The sequence below is a fragment of the Bos grunniens genome, chromosome 3 (assembly GCF_055505025.1).
Source record: "Bos grunniens cultivar Pamir isolate PY7600 chromosome 3, Bosgru_T2T1.0, whole genome shotgun sequence".
Lineage (NCBI taxonomy): Eukaryota > Metazoa > Chordata > Mammalia > Artiodactyla > Bovidae > Bos > Bos grunniens.
The window spans coordinates 42,508,829-42,532,326 of record NC_141167.1 but is presented as its reverse complement, the minus strand read 5'-3'; the positions used below and the strand labels follow the sequence as shown (position 1 = coordinate 42,532,326).

Genomic DNA, 23,498 nt, shown 5'->3' with positions numbered 1-23,498 from the left:
TTCCTCTGGCTGAAATGTCTTTCATCATCCTTTGGGGTTACTTACATCTCTGATGCTTCAAATCAAATTATGCACACACACATTTAACTCTTCCTTCTCTAAACATCTGTGGCACTCACAATCAATTTCTAGCCACACAGTGGTGGTGGTTTAGTTGCTAAGTTGTGTCCAATACTTTGACCCCACGGACTGTAGCCTGCCAGGCTCCTCTGTCCATGGGATTTCCCAGGCAAGAATATTGGGGATCTTCCTAACCTAGGGATTGAACCCAGATCTCCTGTATTGCAGGCAGATTCTTTGCTGACTGAGCCACCAGGGAAGCCCCTGCCACATAGTAGTAACAGCGATAGATAGTTGATAAACAGTGTTGTCCCACCGTGTGATACTTACACGGATATAAAAATAATATTGTTTTTTCCTTCAGGGAAATAAAACAGTCTTAACTTCTTGGATTTCATTTCTCAGAATATATGGAATCCAAGCAATAGAGCAGGGGTCAATTTAATCTTTCTTCACCCTCCAAGCTGAACGTGCAAAAGTGGTCTGGGCTAGGGCATAGACAGTCTCTTCCTGGGTGAGCCTGCACATTTTGGAAATACCTAACCACCACTGCCATCTGTCAAGGGAGAGTATGGCCTGCTGGACCCCCTGGGCTGCATATATTGATATATACAAATGTACTGTCAGTGAGGGAAGCAGCCACAGCCACCTTCTAGAAAGATATCAGACAAGATGGAATGCTATCTCTATTTGCTTCAGCATTATTAAATCCTCAGTTCTAGATTTTCAGTTACTTTTCCTTCAATACATAGAATCAGTTTTATGAACTCTTAGGAGAATAAGCCTATGGATGCTTATTATTAATAGGAACTGTATGCTTAGTCACTCAGTTGTGTCTGATTCTCTGTGACCCCATGGACTGTAATTGACTAGGCTCCTCTGTCTATGGGGATTCTCCAGAAGAATACTGGAGTGGGTTGCCATGCCCTCCTCCAGGGAATCTTCCCAACCCAGGGATCGAACCCAGACTCCCATATTGCAGGCAGATTCTTCACTGTCTGAGCCACTAGGGAAGCCCGATAGGAACTATTGGTAACATTTTATATTATATTTCTGTGCTCTCTCTCACAGTGCCTGGGATAGTGTGGCAGCAATTCAGATCAGCACATACAGACTATACACTAGATGTCAAACTAGATACTTATTAGGTACTGGAGACACAATGAAAAATAAAGCTCCCTGTTACCAGCTTGATAATTAAATATTTTTTCAAATGTAAAAGAGGCAAAGGAAAGGCTACTCTAATACCAGAAAGCAAGTAGAAATGTCATCCACTTATATTAATAACCTGATTGATACATGTTATACATAATATAAAGAGCCAGTTCAAGTATGTACAATCACCTAATTACATTATTTCTCTAAATATATCATATCTTCTATGGTACTTTTTAAAGAGGATGGGCAAGGTATGCAAACCAGATCATAACTACTCACATCTAAAGCTGGCGTAGAAAGAAGAACATGGGTTGACTGGGCCACATCAGCAGCATGTAGGCTGTTATGGTACGCCACATCTGCATGGTAATGGTCTTCCAAAGTCATCATGTAGGTAACAAAGGTGTCAGATGAGATTTTGAATGTCTTCAGGAGGTCTCTTTCCTGTATAACAAAATGGGATAAAAAATAAATAAGTGGATGTCCAAAGATGAAGAAAAGCCAAATCAGAAAGGTAAACTGGGATGGAAAAAAAACCATAAAGAAGATCCAATTGGATAACCAACATTCACTCCTATTTACTCACCTGGAATATGGCATACATGATGCATGTTAGGGGCCTATTATGTGAATATCCAGCTACATTGAAGATGTTAAGGCCCCATTTGTTCAGGTCTTCCAGCTCCTGTCATCAAAATGAGAGAAATTTAGAAATAAAAACACTTTTGTTAGCAGGCCTCAGCGTTTTCATTTATTCTGGGGGCACGAGTTGACTCAGTCTATAGAGTATCTATTTGGTGTTCCAGTTACATGAACATTTGAAAATGGAATGGTCTGGGAGGTTGGGTGTCCTCTTCATGTTAGTTACACGCTTTTGTATATATTTTTCAAAGAGGGAGAGTGTGTGTATATTTGTAAATCTGGCTGCTGGCCTATAATTTTTCTGCCATGTCAGTCCTCAACCAATGTTGCTTTCAGAAGTAGGTATAAGTGATTAGAGGTCATCCTAGCCCTATTTCCCTGTAGCTCCCCTTCTCTGCTCACTGGTCCATCAGTAACAACTAGAAAACAATCTCAGCTAGAAAACTCCTCCGCCCTTTGCTAATTATCACTGAGAACCACGTCAAGGAGACTTAGCTGCTAGAATGTACATGAATCAACCCTAATTTAGTGTAAAAGGTCATGAAGATGCTAGTCACCCATTATCTCCTAGAGCTTCTGGGCTACAGAAAGACCTGGAAGAAACATCATTCCATCCTGTGTTGTGGGATTATTCCAAGATTATCTGATTAAAGGAGCAATTTATTCTATTATTAATTATTGCCCAGAGTAAGTGATACAGGGGGGAGGAAGGTTTGGCAGCCCACTCCAGTATTCTTGCCTGGAGAATCCCATCAACAGAGGAGCTCTGGTGGGCTAAAGTCCAAAGGGCTACAGAGTCAGACATGACTGAAGTGACTTAGCATGCACACACTAGGAATACAGGCTCTCTGTAGAGTCTTGGCCTGATATGTTATCAGCCTTCCGCTAATGACATCTTTCAGCTACCGCCTCACTGAATGTTCATTTGATATCATTTCATAGTCTCACAAGGCTGAAAAGTCACCTTGCACAGCCTCCGAGAAGAGGTATGAATTCTTTCTGAGCCTTCCTCTACTACTAGGGTTAAGGCTCAAGAGTCAATGCTGTCAATTTCTCTCATTTCTTCTCCAGTTCTGCCAATCAGTACATATTTTCTTACTGATCCTTTGCATACAGTCTCTGAAATATCCTTTGGATAATTCAGTCCTGCCTACTGCCCTTACCTTGGATTCTCCTAATACGTGTTCAACAGGATTCTCCATTCGTGAGTTAATGAACCCAACTCAGGTCAAAATCTGGTCTTTTGGTATAAAAAAAGGGTCTTTAACTAGGTGTACCGCAATGGAAAAACAGGGCACATCAGCCTCATCATACTATTTAATAATAAAGCAAAAGCGACCACTATCATTTTCTAATAGGTTTTGGGCATCTGTCTGCTGTAAAGCAGCGCCACATGTGCACACACCCAGCTTATACACACCTTGGCTAGATGATCTTCATTTTCCGTGTTGACTCCAAAGCGTGAGATGCTTGTATTATTTAAGCTTGAACTATGCATCAGTTTTTTCACTCCGCTTATCTGTGTCATGAGCTGTTGCTTTTTCTTTTTCTCCCTGTCTTTCTGGGTGGGAGATGGAATCTCCACGTCATTCTGTTTGTCTGCAATAACAACAACAAAAAAAAGGTTTTTCAGTCCCTGCATGCCAATGAGAACCCCTGTGTGCCAGTGAAAACCCATTACAATATTCAAAACAACTTCTAATGGTCTGTCATGGATAGCACACCTTAGGAAGGGCTATCCTAGCATTATCTCAGTTGACCTCCAGGACAATCCTGTGATAGGTGATTTAATCTCTAAAGCAGCCAACTGAGGTCCACAGGAGCTAAATCACTTGTTCAAGAATGGCAGTTGGAACTCAATCCCAGGTCTTCTGTTTGCAGGGTGATTTGGGGGAATTACACTCATACATTTTCAAGGTGTGACATCAACATTTATATGTAAATTTCTCATTAAAATGAATAACTTGTCTGTGTATATAATCAAAAATGTTCATGTAGCCAAGCCCAGGTTAATAAAAACATGCTTTATGTTTTGCTCACTTTATTATATTTGTATTTATTTTTTTAATTTAAAAGATCCATATAACTGTAGCTAGGTTCAGTTTAGATGAGTGGCATATATATTAGAAAAATGAATGGTTTATAATCTTTGAATGATTACTTTAAAGCTTTGGTTTATTACCATTTGAGGTTTAGACAAAGACTATACTTTCAGTATTATTTCATACCTTGCGTCTATGAATCCCATGAATAATAACAATGCCTCTCATTTGTAACAGGCATTACATTTATTAAAATATGCATATTAAATATTTATAATCATCTCATTTAATCTTTTAAAAAATTCTGCTACAACAAGATAATAGGAGAGCTAGGGTTAGTGAGCGGAAAAGGCAATGGCACCCCATTCCAGTACTCTTGCCTGGAAAATCCTATGGATGGAGGGGCCTGGTAGGCTGCAGTCCATGGGGTCACTGAGAGTCAGACACGACTGAGCGACTTCCTTTTCACTTTTCACTTTCATGCATTGGAGAAGGAAATGGCAACCCACTCCAGTGTTCTTGCCTGGAGAATCCCAGGGACGGGGGAGCCTGGTGGGCTGCCGTCTATGGGGTCGCACAGAGTCTGACACGACTGAAGCGACTTAGCAGCAGCAGCAGCAGCAGCGGGGTTAGTGAGAGAAACATATCTACATGCTCAAAAGCTCTTTCTTCTATATCATGAGATTAAAACATCAGCAATCAAATATTCTATTTCACTTCACAGGGGGATGGATGGATCCTGAGAGTTCTTCTTCAAAACGCATCAACTCTCAGGCCACAGATATGCCTGTGGGTGCACCGAGGCTATCATTTATTAAAGTGCTCGACAGCTACATCACTGAACTAAATGAGACCCTGTGGCTGAAAGAGTTAATGCAGCTTCCAAAAGTTCCTACATTTATCTCTACTTGTTTCAGCGAAAATGAATCCAAAGACAACTTCCCCATTTGAAAATGACACGTTTCCAGATGGCCTGCCGGGATCTAGATGATTTGCTCTCAACTCTGGCAGCTGATGGCATAGTCACATGTTCTCCCTAGAGACCTCCGCCTGCTCACAGGACCCTGTGGACAACTCATCAAAGCAAAGCGAGCCCAGAGACAGACACGGAAGCAGCTGTTCTGGACCCTGGGCACCTGGCTGCAGGGCTGGAGCAAGGGTTTTCTCTATCCCTGGAATCTCAGTGCTGTCTCTGGGTGTCCCCCACCTCCTCGATTCATCAGCCTATGACTCTACTTTAGGGAAGAATTTTAGTGGTCATCTTGATTAGTTTAGGGGTTTCCAGCATGGTTCAGCATAACCCAGGGAACTTTTGAAAAATACAGACTTATGAGCCCCACCCAGTCCTACTGAACCAATTTTTTAAAAAAAAGCTGTCCAAGTGACTCTGATGGTCAGAGCCAGGTTTGGGAACCAATAATAATCCCACACACTCATTTTTCAGATGAAGTCAGCAACTTTCCCAAGCTCAAAGGGCAATTTATTCAACAGATATTTATTTTGCAATTACCTTGTTCCAGACAGTGATTTAATAGCATAGAACCCAGGCCCCTTAAGGTTCCCGTTAAAATCTCTTTCTGGTCTCTCAGTCTTTGGCACAAAACTATATTGGCATTATTTTTGAATTTACTTTTCTCCCTGTCACCTCACTCCTAATAATGACTACTTTTGCTAAAAGGCCACTATAACCCCTGCCTCTCCTAATGTCATTCTTTACCATTCTGGTTAAAGAAGCTGTTGGATTCTTCTGTGCCAATGCAGACACAAAAATCTGTAGTGAAACTAGCAGCTTTTTCTCTGCGTTTAATTAAAGATTCCCTGCAACAGGGAGTCATTGAGCCAAACCACTACTCTGTCTGGGATGTTACAATAAAGAAGAAACCCATTACCTGCAGAGAATGCCATTTTGACATTAATGGGTGTTTCCCTATGCAGGCATTGGAACAACTGATGGGTTTCCCTACTCTGAATTTCCTGTTAAATGCTTAGCCAGCGCCATACGGAAATAACCTGAAACATACACTCAAAGAATCATAATAAACAGTTTGTGAATTTACGTTTATAGAATGATCAGACTACAATGGGGAAACAGTGGAACTGTACAAAATAAATAAGGAAATAAACAGAAGCAAGAAATGGTCACATCAAAACTCTGATAATGACATCATTGGAGGTGCTTTCTTGGCTAGGTTGCAGCATTTAATCCTGCAAAATTCCTAAATTCTTTTTCAAGATTTTCAAGATGTAGGAAAGATTTTCAATCCCCTGACAGTAAGTCGGGGATCTAAAGGGGTGACTTTGCTCTGTTTGTAGCAATACTAACTAAATTGTAATATCACATCTAAAGATCTTGCTTTAATCTATGCTCCTACCCCCTGAGTCCTTACTTCCTCCTGTACCAGCAACTTGAGCCCATTATCCTATATCACCATCACAGAGTGTCTGCACTGATTGTCTCTCACCTGCCTTTCAGGCTGTCTATCTGAATACCATCCTCTTAAATGAAACACACAAGTTTCACAGAGCCCTGCAATGGGGGATTTCCCTCTGTCCTGGATGACATATTGTAACTTTCAGTGACTCTTACTGTGATATTGCTCTTCAAGTTTAACTGTAATCAATAAGATCTTATCATTTTATACTCTTGGAGCTGTGCTCTAAGAGCCTTTTATATTACTGGAAGTTGTTAATAAAATGTTTTATTGTTAGGTACAGCAATCCTGATTCCCAAAGACTTTTCCCCAAAGAATACATCTATTACTTAAAGGCGATTTTCTTCTATATGTTCTGACAGCCTAATAGCCTTCTTTCCCAAAGAAGTATTTAGATTTAGATTCATCAGCTACCTCAGTTGTAAAATGGGAATACTGGAGTAGATGACATCCTCAGTCATCTCAGTAAATAGACAGGTATTTAGATTTAGGAGTCAAGAGAGCAAAGTCCTAATTCTGACCCTAGAACATTTTAGCCAACAAATTAATTTGGTCAAGCTAAGTTGCCTTCTGTTCCTCAGTTCTCTGTCTTGGAAAATAAGGAAACTAGATGAAGCCATTAAAGTCCCTTTCAGATCTGACATTTTATGAAGAAGATTTCATAGTCCTCCAGGAATACCCAGCATGCTCACAGGACAGAAAGTAGAGTTCCATGTCTTGCACTTGCTATTTGGAAACAAGGTTTGTTTGTTTGCTTTTGAATATTATCAAACTATAAGCTTACAATCCATTCCAGAGAGTCTGGGTTGCCAGGTTTGTCTTAGTAAAATGATAAACTCTGTCCATACCAGAGTCACAGAAAGTTAGAGCTGGAATGGACTGAGGATGCCATCTACTCCAGTATTCCCATTTTACAACTGAGGTAGCTGATGAATCTTTTGCTTATATGATGGACTTTTTTCTCCCTAAATTTTCTGAAGAATATTTAAAATTTTTATCCGTCTGTCTAGTTTGATCAGGTCTACCTTGTACATGCACACATTCATGTATACAAATGCACACAAACACATGCTCACACTCAAAACCCTCCAAATGCTAGGTGTGTACGGACTGAGATTCTAACAGCCTTCCTCAAACAACCTGCTCTTGGTAATTTAATTTTGGAATAAAGAGAAGCCAGATGATAGGCTTTCCTCAAGATATACACTTCAATAGCAAATGAAATATTCCACAGAATTGACAGTTCTTAATTCTTGAGATGCAGTGTTGAGACTGAGAACTCATTTTTATTATCTTCTCAGCTTTCTCACTTGATAGCCTTCGATGCTAAAATAAGAATAATTGGTATACTAAAATATTCTCATGGTCCTTGGTAAGCCATTAGTGAAAGAGGGGACAAGTAAAGAGGACTGCTTAGGTGCAACCTTGGGTGATGACAGGCTCAGAGACTTCCTGCAGCTTTACTCCAGTGCTCAGATTCTTTTTTGAGAAGACAGACAAGCCTTGGTATCTTAACATGCAATGTTTACAAAAACAAAAATGAGTTCTTGCATCTATTAATTTTAGTCTCCTTTACCATAGTCATTAACCTGTAAAATGTCCCTAAAACGGCCCCTAGGTTATGAAAAATGATTGGGTGTTTCACAGAGCAGAGCATATTTAAAATGGACAGGAGAAGATGCCTGTCTTCAAAGGAATAAAGTGGGAATAATGGAGAAGATAAGGATAAGTATATAATGCTTTCTGTTCGATTAGATTCTAGCTCCTCTTGGAACTAGGCTACATGAAAAAATCTTTTCTTTGTTCTCTGACAAAGGTTGTTGCAACTGCCGCTGAGGAAAACCAGGTGCTGCAGATACCCACATACTGGAAATAGTTGGAAAGGCACTTGTCAATCACGTCAGTGCCCACTGGCCACAGAGAAGTGCTGTGAGCTTTGTATTAGGCTGATCGAAGATTGATCTGCTGATAGCAGGAACTGCTTTGGTGTTAGGGAAATAGAAATGTTTTTTAAAAATAAAACCAGAAGAGGTATGTGTTTCCATAAGATGTCCAGGCAAATGTTCATTGATGTAAGGATATGTAGCAATGCCAAAAAGAGAGGTGTAATGTTCAGCTGTAAGGATAGGTCATTTCCCTGGAAAATGGAATTCTGCTAAACAAGCATAGTGCAGTGATAATTGAAAGTCAACAGGATCAGAGTCTAAATGCTACCCATTCACTTTGAAGTACAGATTGGCAGATCCTGCAGGCCTGATATAAGAAAAATATGCAATGGAATGGCTTTAAACACAAGATTAGAAATTCCTAGTAATCAAACAGGATGCATGACAGTAGTCACTAGGCATGGCTGCAAACCCTTCCTGTCAGTGCCATGTTTTAAATACTAGCAATGTGAAGGCAGAGGATAAAAGGTAAGTATGAAATCAGGGAGATAAGCATGCTGCTTGCAGAAGGCCACCTCTTTCAGAGAGGTGATGATTCTTTCTGCCCTCTTCCAATTTATCTTTAAGAAATACCTTAGCAAAGCAATAGTCAGTTTCCAAAGCCTGTTATCATGGGTCAAATCACCTTTTGCTCAAAGCCCAGTTATTGGAAGAATTGAAAGAATAGCACATCAGAGGAGCTAATTGGAATTGTCCCTAAGGTTTGGATGATCACAGCCCCCCACTCCCACCCTTTCAGAGGTCTTGACAGAGACCAAGGTGGGTGGGTAGATAAAGAGTGGCCTGAGGTCTATATAAATTCAACTAGCCCATAATAACCTTCTCTCTTTGACGGATATTTTAATTCGTTTTTTTAAAACAAAACCTTCTTTCTTTTCTTTCTTTTTTTTACCTTAAAGGTTGTCTTCAGTTCTTATTTTAAATGGATTTGCTTTTCTGTGACTTAACCCAACTCCAAACTCACATAGTAATATTCCCAGATAGATTGCAGAAATTAATACTAAAAAGTATTCAGTTGTGGAACAGTTTTCTTGGTGAATATCTTACCTAAGAAAGTATTTGAAATGTATTCAGACACCTGGTTCCCTGATCGGCTCATTTCTGAAAGGTGTGTCAGCTCCCGGTTCAGCATTCTTTTGAACTGTTTATAAAGAACAAAAATGTATTAACCACCCAAAAAATGGCAAATTATTATTTTAGATGCTTCCAACTTTATTAAGAACCAAGAGACTGGGTAAGTAGATGTCATTAGATAAATAACTCTGTTTCTACAAAATACAATATCCCCTTAATGTGAAATTGTTCCAACGTCACCTTAGAAAAAAGAGGTTTTCTCAGGATGTCTTAGAATTAACATCTGATTTCTTTTGAAGATGTAAACACAGGAAAAGGAATTTTAATAGAAGTTAAGATAATTTCACTTAAAAATGTAATCACATTTTAAAATATATTTATTGAAAATTAACTTTAAAATATAACTTAATAACCTATACAGTAAGAGGCAATTAAATATGAAAAATTTAAGGGAGAAGAAAAGCATCCTTAAAAACAGAGATGAGTAAAAAGAACAGGGTTAAAATACAGCACAGTCTATTTAAATACAATGTAATATAACATGTCCTTGCTTCACAATAAGCCGCCTCAGCAGGCTAAGTGATAACACAGATAAATCATTACAGAGGCTTTTCTACTTCACAGAAAACATACAGCTGTAAAGGTTTCACATGCTACCAAAGATAATGGAATCAAATTAACCCACCTTGATGTAACCCCAAGATACAGATAACAAATAGTTTGCCTCAGGCATTTTGGAAAGCACTCCTTGCCACAATCCACAAATCCCTTTGAAAGAATTCACAGTTCTGAGAGCAGTCCCAACAGGATCGGGAAAGCCTTGCAGATTCAGTGGTGAAATAATCAAAACTTATGAAAGACAAAGCCTCCAAAATTTAGGGCATTTCCTAATCCAAACAAAGCCCATCTTCGCCTGTGCTCCCTGCTTCTTTCCTGGCAGAGAGAGTAATGAAATCAGGAATTGCACGAAGGAGCAAGAGCCTGTCCAAATGCATTCAGCTGGCTGGTTTGCAACACTTATGAATTATGAATAGTCCTGGTGGCCGAAGGGGTTTCCACTCTAGATTAGTCCTGCTCAGCTGAACTCTGCAAGGAAGGAACAATTCTTCTTTCCTGAGGGGATACCAGGCTGGGAAACACAGCCATCTTTTTAAAAGGAGAAGATTAAAATGGAGGAAGCCCCATGAATATTTAAGGAATCCGAAGTCTGTACCCTCCCCCATTTCATCTAGGTGTTTTTAACCCTCTCCACTGCGGAGATCCGGATATCGCAGACACAGCCTTTGCACAGAGCTAAGCTGATTTAAGGGTTTCCAAGTGATGGTGTGTTTTATTATTTTCTGAACACTGAAAAAGTTAAAACTGTGGCTGTTTTTCAAATTAGACTTTCAGAATACAAGAATATTTTTTTAAGCTAGCTTTTCGGGGGATTTTTTGCACACCAATGGCAGGCCAGTGCATTTAGACTTCTTTCACAATGAAATGATTGGGAATTAATCTATTTAATTTTAAAAGTACTTCGTACACAGAATGCAATTCTCTGTCCTCCACCAGCTCATTAATATGCACATGAGACTGCATTCGACAAATGAATTAAACACATTTAACCTTTCCATTTAGGATCTGGAGTGTGTTAGGAAATACAAGCTATCGTTTGCTGCATGAATGGAGAATTATTCAGGGTTATGAATGACTGTGCTGTTTCGGTATTTCAGTGTCACATCTTCTAATTCATGAAAAAAATATTTGAGTTAAATTAATCTTTGTTTTGTTTTTGCAATATAGAGCATGTTGAGGAATTCTTTCCTATAGTGTCTCTTTCTTTCTCTCTCTCTCTTACCTTGTCAGCTTTAGAAAGATCACAGGCATGAAGAAAGTCAGAGACTAGAGCTCTGCAGTGGGATTCCCCACCCAGGCCATCCTACTCCCCTCCTCCCTCCTCCATTACCCTACCCCTGGACTTCAGTTCAAGTACAGCATGCTAAAGGAACAGCGAAGCACCATGGCAACAGCCCCTGCACGCAACTGCAATTGGCTCTCTTTCCTGTGAGGCATTCCCCTTTCAAATGAGCATCCTGCACTGGCAATGGCTTCACGTCACGCATCCAGGCCCACTTCACACCACTCCCTGTGCCCAGGATACCAAGCTTTTCAAGGTGAAGCCAATGCAAGTCAGTATTGTGGTCCTCTGGCTCACCGCTCTAGGAACTGTCCTCAAAGAGGCATGTACCATCCATCACCCTCTTTTTGGGGAACCCTGCTGGTGGATGTTTGGGTCTTCCCTCCCATGATACAAATGTTAGTGACAGTCACCAGAAATCTCTGAATTAATCATCTGAGCTAGTGTGTTTTACTTATTGAACCACTCTGCAATTTGAACTCCAGGTGAATCAGAACTTCCAGGTGTAAGTTCCAAGTTCTTTATTTTTTAAGACATAACCACTCAGTCATAATAGCCTCTCATTTTCAGTTCTCAAAAGATAGGCACTTACACTAAAGAATTAGAAACTGAAAAAGACAGGTTTCTGTGCTCTGATGGATCAGCTGAATTTTGGCAAAGAAACAAACTTTACTAGGAGCATTGCAAAAAATATCTTGTAGAAAACATAGAGACAGATGATATCTTTAATTATGTCTATGCGCTAGACTTAGCCAAACGCAACATTCACACAGTCATCTTCATTTTGGTTCCTTTAATCTCTTGGAAAAAAACTTAGGAAGATCTTGGCATCAGTCAGGTTCATACTAGTTGAATAATGTTGTTTCATCCCATGTATTTTATAAATATTTGATGGACACCCGAGACATGCCAAGCAACACATTGAGGATATAGCAGTAAAAACACAAAAACAAAAACTCCTCCAAACAAACAAACAAAAAACACTTTTCATGCTTTTAATCAGTTTCACCCTAGTAGAAATTATCAGATATATTAGGGCCTCTTCCTTAACCACCGCAGTTAACTGTCAGGTGAGGGTGGGGCCAACTCTTTATTGGCCAAATTGGCCCCTCAGTTCAGAATATAAGAGCAGGTAGAAATTAAATCATAATAGACTAGGAGAGACTTTGCTTCTTATGTTTTTCCTATTTCCTCTCATTGCCAGAAGATCCTGTTGCTATACAGTGTCAATCAGTCCCAGCGTGGGAACAGGGAGGTGGCTCTAAGATATAGGGCTGAGAATAAACCAGACTCCTCACCTTTCTTGCAGAGCTCACAGAAGGGTCAGGGAACTCATGTAAGTAACAGGTGAAAACTGCCTTTCTCCTTCTCATGCCTAAATTAGTTCTTCAATGAGCCTTTAGGGCTTCCCTGGTGGTTCAGTGCAGGGAAAGAATCCACCTGCAGTGCAGGAGATGCAGGTTGGATCCCTTGTCTGGAAGATCCCCTGGAGAAGGAAATGGCCATCCACTCCAATATTCTTGCCTGGGAAATCCCATATATAGAGGAGCCTGGCAGGATACAGTCCATGAGGTCACAAAAGAATTGGACAAGACTTAGTGACTAAACAACAAGCAACATAAGCATTTTGCTAAGGGCATGACGGTGCCACTGAAACCCAACGTCATCTTAAGGCAAACATAAAACATGCAACATGATGAAGTATGCGGATGGAGGTCACTCAGAAACTGACCGTGTCCTTTAAATATTGCTTAGCAATAGTCTTTGGTTTTTCTCCTTCCTAAGGAAGGGTTCGACTAAAGGCAATCACTGCTCCCATCAAAAAGCATTTATGAATGGCCCATTTATATTGAGCTGGGTACAAATTAAGGCAGACATTGCCATGGAGGAGCAGACAGGGGGTATCTTTTACATTCTAGTAATGCAGAGTATGATAAGAGCTGGACTGCGTGATGAGACACACCAAGGAACGGAATAGCTTATGTTTGGGGTTTAGGCTGGGAAGAGAGTTAGGGAGCTTAGCTTAGTGGGATTTTCAGCATCTGATTCCCAGATGGGAGTTGTTTCTGTTGAGCCAGAGGCAGCTATGATATAGTAGATGAATCTAGATTTTCATTCTTAGCTCTTGATAACAGATAGCAGTCTGGTGAAGTCACCTTAGCTCTTTATACAAAATGAGAGTGATGCATGATTTTAGGATCTCAGCCCAAACCTGTCAAGAGTCTATGATGCATTTTGTGGCTGCCTCCTACAGTCTGGACAGAAGCTTGGTTTACCAGCAACCAAAATTTCCCAGAAAACAAAACTCTCTTAACATTACTGAGAAAAACAACCCAAATCGGAAATGCTTCAGTCCTTAAGAATAAGTCACCAACAAAGGAAGAGAAGTGGTTATTCTCCCTCCAGAGTTTTATATCCCAAGACCCTTGTAGTCTCCCTGTCTCCTTATCAAGTTGGTTGTTCAGTCCAGATAAGATTAAATAGTTCCTTAGGGACACTGTGGCCCCAGGAGTTACAAGATTAAAAGGGAATTAGACATTATTTACTTTAACAAATGGAATAGAGAAATCCACAAACAGAAGCACACTATTTCAAAGACAAATGTGTCTCTACAACTTAAGGTACACAGATCCTATTCTGTTAAGAATCTGCCTTCACAAGAAAACCCTGTTAGAGCTCACCTAGAAATAAGGTCCCAGAGGAAATGGCAAAGCCTCTTTTCAACACAGACAAGCAAAGTTTGTGAATGAACCCTTAGTAATCCAAATTCCTCCAATGCTTCCTTAAGCTTACACCCAACACTCGATTCATGAACACTGCCAGAGATTACAGTGATATTTTTGGGAAAAGAAAAAGATAGCATTCTCAGTTTAAATTATTCGATATTCTTTGCCTAGTATATATCTCCTCTGTAAAATCATACGTGAATTTTTTTTTTTTTTGGTAGGATGGCTTTATAATGGGAAGTTACTTAAAATATATAGACAAGCAAAAGTTGAAATTCAGTTAACACTTGATGTAAACATTTGGTTTTATGGCTTCAATTTTTCTTTAGCTTCAATGCTACATACAAAGAATATTTGTTTCCAAGCCAATTTCTCCTTAAGGGATGGAACACTTCATCACTTTATTATATTTCTCATCAGAGGACTAGTTTGGACTTTGTGCAAAGATCTACAGGCAGGTTAGAAACTCTCTTGAATAGTTCTTAAATTGATCACATAGGAAGGCAGGATTAGAATGATCTCAGAAATTCATCCCTGTTCTAAAACTTGGTAATTCTATATTTCTGAGTATAAAACCATCTAGAAGAGTAATAATACAAGAGGCTAGTATCAAGCATATAAGACGGTTACTTTTAAAACTAATCTGAGCTTGTTAGGGGGACCTAGAAATCACTTAAGAGTGAGTTTTTAGTGATCAAAAATACTCTTCAGCCTATCAAAGACTAGATAAACCAGGTACTTTGCTCTCATTGACAACCTTAAGATAAAGTAAGTAGATGAAATTGTACAGATGAAAAAAAGGTTCTCCGGAGAGGAAGACAGCCCCCGAAGTCACCCTTGTGGGTGGCCGTCTGCGCAGGAGCCCATCTGTGAGACAGGCGCCTTATTGTGTGAGATCTTCCTGTTTTTGCAGTATGAAACAACTGCCAAAGTCATTAAAGTCACAATGACTTTATTAGGGACGAAATTTTGACTCATATTTTACACTTTGTTAGTCATAACTTAATAAGAATTCCCGGGCATCAGGAAAAGTGAAGAGGCTTAACATTCTGCCTGAAATCATAGAATGCTAGTAGCAGTAGAAGGAAGTTGAAACTGTGGTGGCCCAGTTTAGCAAGAAATGGAAGTAAGATGAGCTCGTCTTTTAGTTCTGGCACTGGCCAGATGTATGATCTTGGGTAAAGATGAATGAAATTCTTGGTGCTCAATTCCTGTAGTTGTAAAATGGTGAATTTCTCAGGTTCTTTTTGATTAAAACAAACTGCATCTTCCATAATCCTAATTTTACATGAGAAAAAATGAAGAAGACCCAAAGAAATGAAGGACCTGATTCCTAAACACTTACACTTTTCTTTGCAAAATCTGATTTAAAAAACAACAATAAAAATGGGAATACAGTGTACTTTTTCTAAAACCCTTTATAAACTCACAGTTTTCATAGTTCTTAGCGTTTCAGATTATCTGACAATGTGCATCTCATCTCTTGGGTCCTTTAGTCTTTCCCTATGAACTCTATTAGCTGTTTGAAACTTGCTGTCCAATTTCTTTGATGACATGTTTGTCCTATTTAAGAGGCAAATGGAATTGAACTGAGTGAGTTGGTAATGGGGTTAAGAAAGGAATAATCTGCCATTGTCCATTAATATCTACTTAACTAGAGACTATATAGTTCTGTCAACTACAAATTGGCACTTGCCATCTACCTCTACAGGATTAAATCACATGCTGCCACAGCTGGTGACCTTCAATACCCCCTAAAGGGAGTTCAGGGTGACAGCAGAAATGAGGCACTCTGTGCTTAGGGGAAACTTGGCAGGACAGGTCTTCAGATGGTTAAAGATTTTCAGGAGCTGATTTTATGAGCCCAATTCTTGTATCTCCTTATATCTATAAAAGCACCAAAATCCTTCATAGTGAGGACTGCTTCTTGTGACTAGCAGAAAACTTCATGGAAGAAGCAGAAACTTTCTGGAAGAATATGTGCTCAATTGCATGTATTCCCCCTTCACCAAAATCATATATATATACTGACCTTTCCGGCTGCTGCTTTGAAGCACTTTCCCAGAGCTATCTAAAGTACTGTGTCCCTGGGTGCGGTCCGCATTTAGCGTCAAATAAAACTTAACTCACATCTTTCATGTTGTGCTTTTTTTTTTTTAAGCTGACAATTCCATGATTGGGCATTCTAGCATACACATACTGCTGTATTAATACCTGGAGTAAATCCCTGGTGCTCCAAGGAACATAGCTAAGTCATTCTTACTGTCCATGTGCCAGATCAGAAAGAAGAACATTTAAACATAGTAGAATTGAGTGATTCTCTTAACTGTACAGTAACATCATAATCCACACTAAATAAGTATGCAATGAAAAACAATCATGGAAACCTCTACCATAATTCTGTAACAAAACACTGGCATTTAGGATGAAGCTAAAATGGAGTAAATTCCATTTGCTGGTTAGAGGACTAGTATCTGTTCAAGTGACATTTTAAAAGTCAAGGTAGAGACAAACCATCGGCACTTTCATATGTAGAACTGAAAAACATCAAAAGAATTTAAATATAATTTTGAATATAATCGCTTTACAACTTGATACTAGGTCTTGAACAGTTCTCAAAATCATTAGTTGTTTCTTCTTACCCATCTGTTTATCTATACTCTTTGCTGCTTTTTTTTTTTTTAGATTTTCTAAAAACTTTTCAAGAGGAGAATTGACACATATTATCGGCATGCTAAAAAACTGACTTTTCCTAGGCCTAAAGGATTCCTCATAAAAATATTTAGAGAAATGTTTCATAAACTAACTTTCCCCTAACTCTGAGAGTAGCTCAATGACACAATTAAATAGACAAAAGACACTATTTTTATATCTAAAGACATATTTTCACTATGCATTTAACTATAACTTATATGCATTTAACTATAAATTATATAACTATAGTTTATAGCTTATAAATATAGTATAAGAGCATATGTATGTTTTCATATATGTAGGGTTTCTAGATTTAGTAAATAAATATTCAAGATACTGAGTTAAATTTAAATTTCAGATAAACAACATGTTTCTTTTTAGTATAAATATGTACCAGATATTACATGTCCCAAATATCTCTTAAAGAGATTGGATTTTAAACTCATAACACTGATAACGTGTCAGGTTTGGAAGTATAGTATATTCTTAGATAATTTAAAATATTCAAGCTTGTTCTTTTTTTTTTTTTGCTTTGCTTTTTTTTTTTTAATTTTTATTTTATTTTTAAACTTTACATAATTGTATTAGTTTTGCCAAATATCGAAATGAATCCACCACAGGCATACAAGCTTGTTCTTTTTGATAGAAGTCTTTCCTTCTGATAAGAAACACCTGCAACGGTTACTGATAAGAAACACCTGTTTCATAATTTCAATTTATGTACTTGAATTTTCCCTTTTAATCTGGTTATTAATAGTGACAGACCCCCAACCCCACAGCCCCCTCCCCCACCAAAAAAAAGGGGCTATGGCAGATTTGGGATACTGGCCCGATAACTAAATACAGCATAGGCTTTATTTATTTATTTATTTTTACAGATCATAAAAATCATTGTAGCAATTGAAAAAAAATCGAGGAATCAAGGTACACTATTACTCGTTTGCTTTTACATTTAAGCCTTCTATCACTTTTTCTGTGCAAGATGGTTAATATTTAACCTCAAGCTTCTAAAGCTAGTTCTAAGGCCATGGGATGTTAATATGATTCCAAAGTAGATAACCAAGGTTTCTTTTGAACCATTTCACAGCCAGAGGTTCTACAACTTGTTACATTTTTAAAATTAGAAATCTTACCATGGATCAGACCCATGGACAGTTCAGTCTAATGCCCTCTCTTGACTAGTGGAAAACATGATCTATGCTTGAAGGCCTTCATATTTAACTTGAAAGCAATACCCCAGAACAAGAAAATCATCCCCATAAGGACTGGTCATGACTCTCTTTAAGAACTGATTTCCAGTTTTATCTTATTACATCCTCTGTGTTGTTTAAAATCCTGTATTAAATATTACCTTATTAAAATATTCAGTATTTTTGCAGCCATAAAAAGCTACCATAGCTGATTTTTGAGATTACTACTATAACTATTTTAAACACATTATGTGGCATATATTGTGTTTAATGTTAATGATATTGATTTCTGCTACCAATTGTCATATGCCCTTTGAGATAAAAGACAACAGGATACTTCAAAACTTGCCCTGGAAATCACTACTTTCCAGGTTTGGGACAACCCCCTAGTTTGGAAATTTTCAAGATTAAGTCTGCTGCTGTTGCTAAGTCGCTTCAGTCATATCCAACTCTGTGCAACCCCATAGATGGCAGCCCACCAGGCTCTGCCGTCCCTGGGATTCTCCAGGCAAGAACAGTGGAGTGGGTTGCCATTTCCTCCTAGGGACCATCAAATAAAGAAAGAAAATCCTCAGATGACACTGAAATATCCTTTTCTTCCTTGAATAAATATATGCTATCTGTTTTAGTATTTTGACAATCCCTATACTAGAATATGTATTTTCAAATTGAGAAGAATCTGCCATAGATTAGAGATTTGAGTATATTTTTAAACCTTAAAGGATGAATTGTCTTAAGTAATTTATCTTCAAAAAAGATAGTCAACTTGTTTTACATTTTGTCTTTCCTGTTATTAGCTACTAAAATTTGTAAGAGATGGATGGATACTTTGAACAAGTATCCATACAGTGCACTCCCAGATGTTTAAGTTTGTTGGAGCATGAAAGGCTTATAAAAATAGTTTCAGAGTTGGATGCATGGATTATACATGAAGTAGAAAGGGTTCTGATTATAGGATGGCTTTACCAGTGGGGTCTAACAGCATAAATAAGACTCTAACAATAGACTCAACATCATAATACCATGAATAGGATCAGCTGAGTATCCAACTAGGTCTGAAAATAAAATCCTATATCGTAACTTAGACTGAGAAACTTGGCAAGTTGTTGAGCTTCTTGGAGACTGTTCTTCTACCTTTAAAATGAGAAGGTTGGAAAATTATATATACAGTGGTTGCCAAAGTGTATGAGACCTTTGTAGAATTTGCACTTCAAACTGAATTTTGTCTCTGAATTTTAAAATAATCTGAGCTCCTGGCATCTTTTTCACTTGATTTGCATCTGGGTGGAGGTTTCAGTTGGCTCTTCAGCACCTAAACTCCTTTCATTGTTGACAAGAAATTAACTAGAGAATTCCCCTGATATGCTGCTGCAGGTGTGATGCAGTGCTATGTCATATAGATTATGTGACCCATGAGTTACTCATAGAAGTTCTGGCTTGCTGGTTGACATTTAGATTATTCACTAGTCTAAGGAGTGCAAACCAGAATTGCCAGAAAGATAGACGAAGCCCGTCAGATGAAGCTGTAACTCAACATGGCCTTGTGTTAAAGCCATACCTTTAGAAAGTTTATTTTGGAGATGTCCAGCTGTTTCAAATCAAGCCTTTCATGATTTCATGACTTAGCCAATTTAGTGAAATTAAGAGACTTCGGAAGTTATCTTGTATTAAACAGAAGCCAGGAATGGCCACAGACTGACTGCCTGATATAAGGTGATAACTGCACTAAATATGGATTTTATTCAGATTTCCACAGTTGAGGTCAATCCAGTGGCACATCTGAATTGAATATATGGCCAGGGTAGGGATGAGAGGAATATCAGCAATATGTCAGGAAAAAGTACAACCAATAATGGCGTAAGGACTAAGCTGCTATGCTTCAGACACAGCAGATATGCTGTATTTTAGACACTACATGTATTCACCTCCATGCTCCCAACTGAGTGTGCAATGACTATTGTCAGTCTCTGTAGACTTTATATTCTCGTCCACAGAATGCAGATTTTCCAAGAGAAAAATAAGCTGAATACTCCAGTGTCAAACCAAACAACAATAAAAACGTGCTTCATATTTCTGCTTACAAAGAAAGAGCATATATTTCTAAGACTTTGTTCTCTATTATCTGATTGATTTGGGATAAGGCTCCTGTACAAACTTTTCCTGCTTCTGAGGGTACTTTGAAGAGTCACTGTGAACCAGATGGGGACCTCTTAACAAAGCTAACAATTAGGAAAACTAGTTTTGCTTATAGGAAGCACCTATGTGTAGCATGGTATAGTGCAACAGGAAACAGAATTCTTGGATTCTAATAGATTTGCTACAAATAATATAGCTGGTTCTCAACAAATTAAGTTTCCAAGTGTGTGAAAGTTTTAGTCGCTCAGCCATGCCCAACTCTTTGGGACCCCATGTACTGTAGCTCACCAGGCTCTTCTCTCCATGGAATTTTCCCGATAAGAATACTGGAGTGGGTAGCCATTCCCTTCTCTAAGGGATCTTCTCAACCCAGGAATCAAACCTGGGTCTCCCACATTGTGGGCAGATTCTTTACCGCCTGAGCCATCAAGCAAGCCCAGCCTTCATGCAATTGATCCAATAAATATTTACTTGAATGCCTACCACATGCCTAGAGCTATTCCAAATGCCAGATATATAGTAATGAACTGCTGCTGCTGCTGCTAAGTCACTTCAGTCGTGTCCAACTCTGTGCGACCCCATAGACGGCAGCCCACCAGGCTCCCCCGTCCCTGGGATTCTCCAGGCAAGAACACTGAAGTGGGTTGCCATGTTCTTCTCCAAGTAATGAATTAGGTAGAAACAATTCATGTCACCAATAACATTAGAGTCAAAGAGAGGGGATTAGTAAAAAAAAAAAAAAAAGAAGAAGTTCTATAACAACAACAAAAGTAAAAAACCATATATTCTGAGAGCAAATTGTAAAACAAATAAGCTACTGAGTTAGGATAATCACAATAAAAATGGCCTCTCTAAAGAGATACCATCTAAGCTGAGGTCTGAATAATAATAAGGAGGATTGGTTGAATGCTAACTTTAAAATTCTTTGATTATATGTTTTGTTAGCAAGTCATAGAAAAATAAAATAAATTACATTGTGAATTTCCCTTTAATTATTATTTTCAAGTCATCTGACTTTGAAGCAAAGAGAATAGATTTGATTCAAAGCATCATGATTTAGTGTCTGAGGATCTTAGACACATCAGCTTGCATCTTGGTTTCACATTGAATATGGAGATATAATAATACTTTCTTCTTGGTGATCATCAGATGAGACAACATAGATGAGAGTGCTGTGTAAGAAGCAAAGTGCTCTTCAGATAGCTTTCCTTACCGTGCTATCTTGGATCTGATAACACAAAAATAACAAACAGCTATACACTTAAACAGAATGGATCCTTATGTAATGCTCTATCCTGGTACCTCAGGAAGATTTAAGAGCAAATAAGCTGTAAGTGAAGACATGGTCCTTAAAAATCTCTACATGGCCCCATAATTAATGTTCACTCAGGCAGAACCAGAGTTCTTGGGAAAGTGCCGTCCTGGCTCACACTGTTAGATTTGAAAAGAAGTGGTCAAAGAAGAAAAATCTCTCTTGAATTATTACTTACTAATATCTCCTCCTTATTCATTACCTTTATGAAAAAGCTCATTTTTTTTTTACTCAATATATTTATCTTACTCTAAAAATAAAGAGAATCCATTCTGGCCCCGGAGTCATGTTTTGTTTGTTTATTTTTGGCAAAGTTCTCCTATTTTACGATTATAGCATTCAACGATGACCTTACTTTAATGCCTCAAACACATAAAAGATTACTAGTAAAGGAGCATTTTTAAGTATTGCAAGCAAAACAAAATGAATGCCCTGAAATTAGATTATACTGATTATAAAGTGCTTGAAAAACAACACTGATTAATCTTGAGATATGGTCAGGGAAGCTCCCATGCAATTGGTAAGGAAGATGCAAATGAATGTTGTGTAACTGGATCCTAAGTGTGTTACAATGCAGCAGGAAAAAATTCTGTGGCAGTTCATCTTGTCAAGAACACAAGTAATGTACTGGTCCTCATCAAAAAAACATATCCATTGCATCAATAAATGCAGATCTAGCTAAATCATTCTGACCAATTACAGAACGGAGCCAGTATCAGCGATCACAATGGACAGGAGCTGAGAGAGGGAAGGCACTGTGCCCTTTCATCTTGGTAGATGGGTAGCATCTGACCAGTGAAACTGATCCTTCTGGGCTATTACAGCAGGAGTTGGAGTCCGTCTCATTAGTGACCCATCAGAAAGTTCCTAGCTTCTCACAATCAAATTGGTGTGCAAAAGGATACCAGAAATACACATTACCCCTGGATAATCTAAGCATGTTCCATGAATTTATGAAAATGCAACAAAAAATGTCCCATCTTTAAAGCGCTGTGCCCACTGGTGAAGTCATTACCTGTCCTAGTGTTGGTCAAAACCACGGTAAGTTATCAAAATTCTTCAAGCCAACAAATTTCCTAAGTGACCAAATCAAGCAGAACTGCAGAGAGCTTTTCCAAAGAAAACCACCCCCAAACCAATTACCGTCAACTGGCCAAAGCCTTCATTTGCTTTTCACTTCTGTTTTGACCGTAAGACAGAAGTAGAGCTATGCCTCCTTAATAATTCTTAGCCCCACTACCCGAAGCAAACGTGAAGCCTCAAAAATTTGAAGCACAATTTCAGGAGTCAAGAGCCTACAGTTTGGAACAGACATAAATAAAACCCCAGATAATGAAAATGTTAGATATGATATTAACTGATAAGATAGCTAAGAGAATAGTCTATGAAAATTTGATTCAAGTCAAAGTAGCTAAGGCAGGATTTCAAAAAAAGAAAGTCAAGAAGACCTATGATGCATTTGAGCCAAGAGAGGTTTTCTAGGCAACAAAATACCAAAAGAGGGGTAAAGCCTACATTTCCTCATTCTCAAGTTATCATAAAACTTCCTTACTTTCAATAGGTCTGCTGATATTGAGCAGATAGAGGGTAGAGAGGAAGTTAGAAGTTCACTGCTGTGAACAAGTGCTACTCAAATTTTAGACTATATTTTTCAACTCTGTCAGTTCTTTTCTTATACTTAAATGATTATCCTGGCTATTAAATAATCTCTTCTCCCTACTTTCACCTACAGAAATGAAACCTTTTACATTTTTTTAGTTTTCAAATTCAAGTCCTGTATATCTTATAACAATGGTGAAAAAATTAAGCTTTCTTATTCATCCAAGAGTTAGAAATTTTCACTTCCTACATTACATGCTCACTTTGTTCTACATAATAAGTAATGGTTGCTGCTGCTGCTAAGTCGCTTTGGTCGTGTCCGACTCTGTGAGATCCCATAGACGGCAGCCCATCAGTCTCCTCCGTCCCTGGGATTCTCCAGGCAAGAACACTGGAGTGGGTTGCCATTTCCTTCTCCAATGCATGAAAGTGAAAAGTGAAAGTGAAGTCGCTCAGTGGTGTCAGACTCTTAGCGACCCCATGGGCTGCAGCCTACCAGGCTCCTCCGACCATGGGAGTTTCCAGGCAAGAGTACTGGAGTAGGGTGCCACTGCCTGGTTAGCAATGAGTAAATATCAAAAGAGCTA

General features: G+C 38.6%; 1 protein-coding gene across 5 annotated transcripts in view; it reads right to left on the bottom strand.

Annotated features, from left to right (window-relative positions):
- PDE4B (phosphodiesterase 4B) overlaps nt 1–23,498 on the bottom strand; it is a 669,313-nt gene that overhangs the window by 9,515 nt on the left and 636,300 nt on the right. For 4 of the 5 annotated variants that reach the window (XM_086390409.1, XM_086390410.1, XM_086390412.1 and 1 more), the window contains 4 exons: nt 9,328–9,421; nt 3,281–3,459; nt 1,805–1,903; nt 1,498–1,662 (listed from right to left, as the gene is read on the bottom strand). In XM_086390409.1, coding sequence (XP_086246535.1) covers nt 1,498–1,662; nt 1,805–1,903; nt 3,281–3,459; nt 9,328–9,421 — 537 coding nt within the window. Of the gene's footprint in view, nt 1–1,497; nt 1,663–1,804; nt 1,904–3,280; nt 3,460–9,327; nt 9,422–10,039; nt 11,332–23,498 lie in introns of those variants that run through there. The other variant, XM_086390414.1, reaches the window with a different exon arrangement.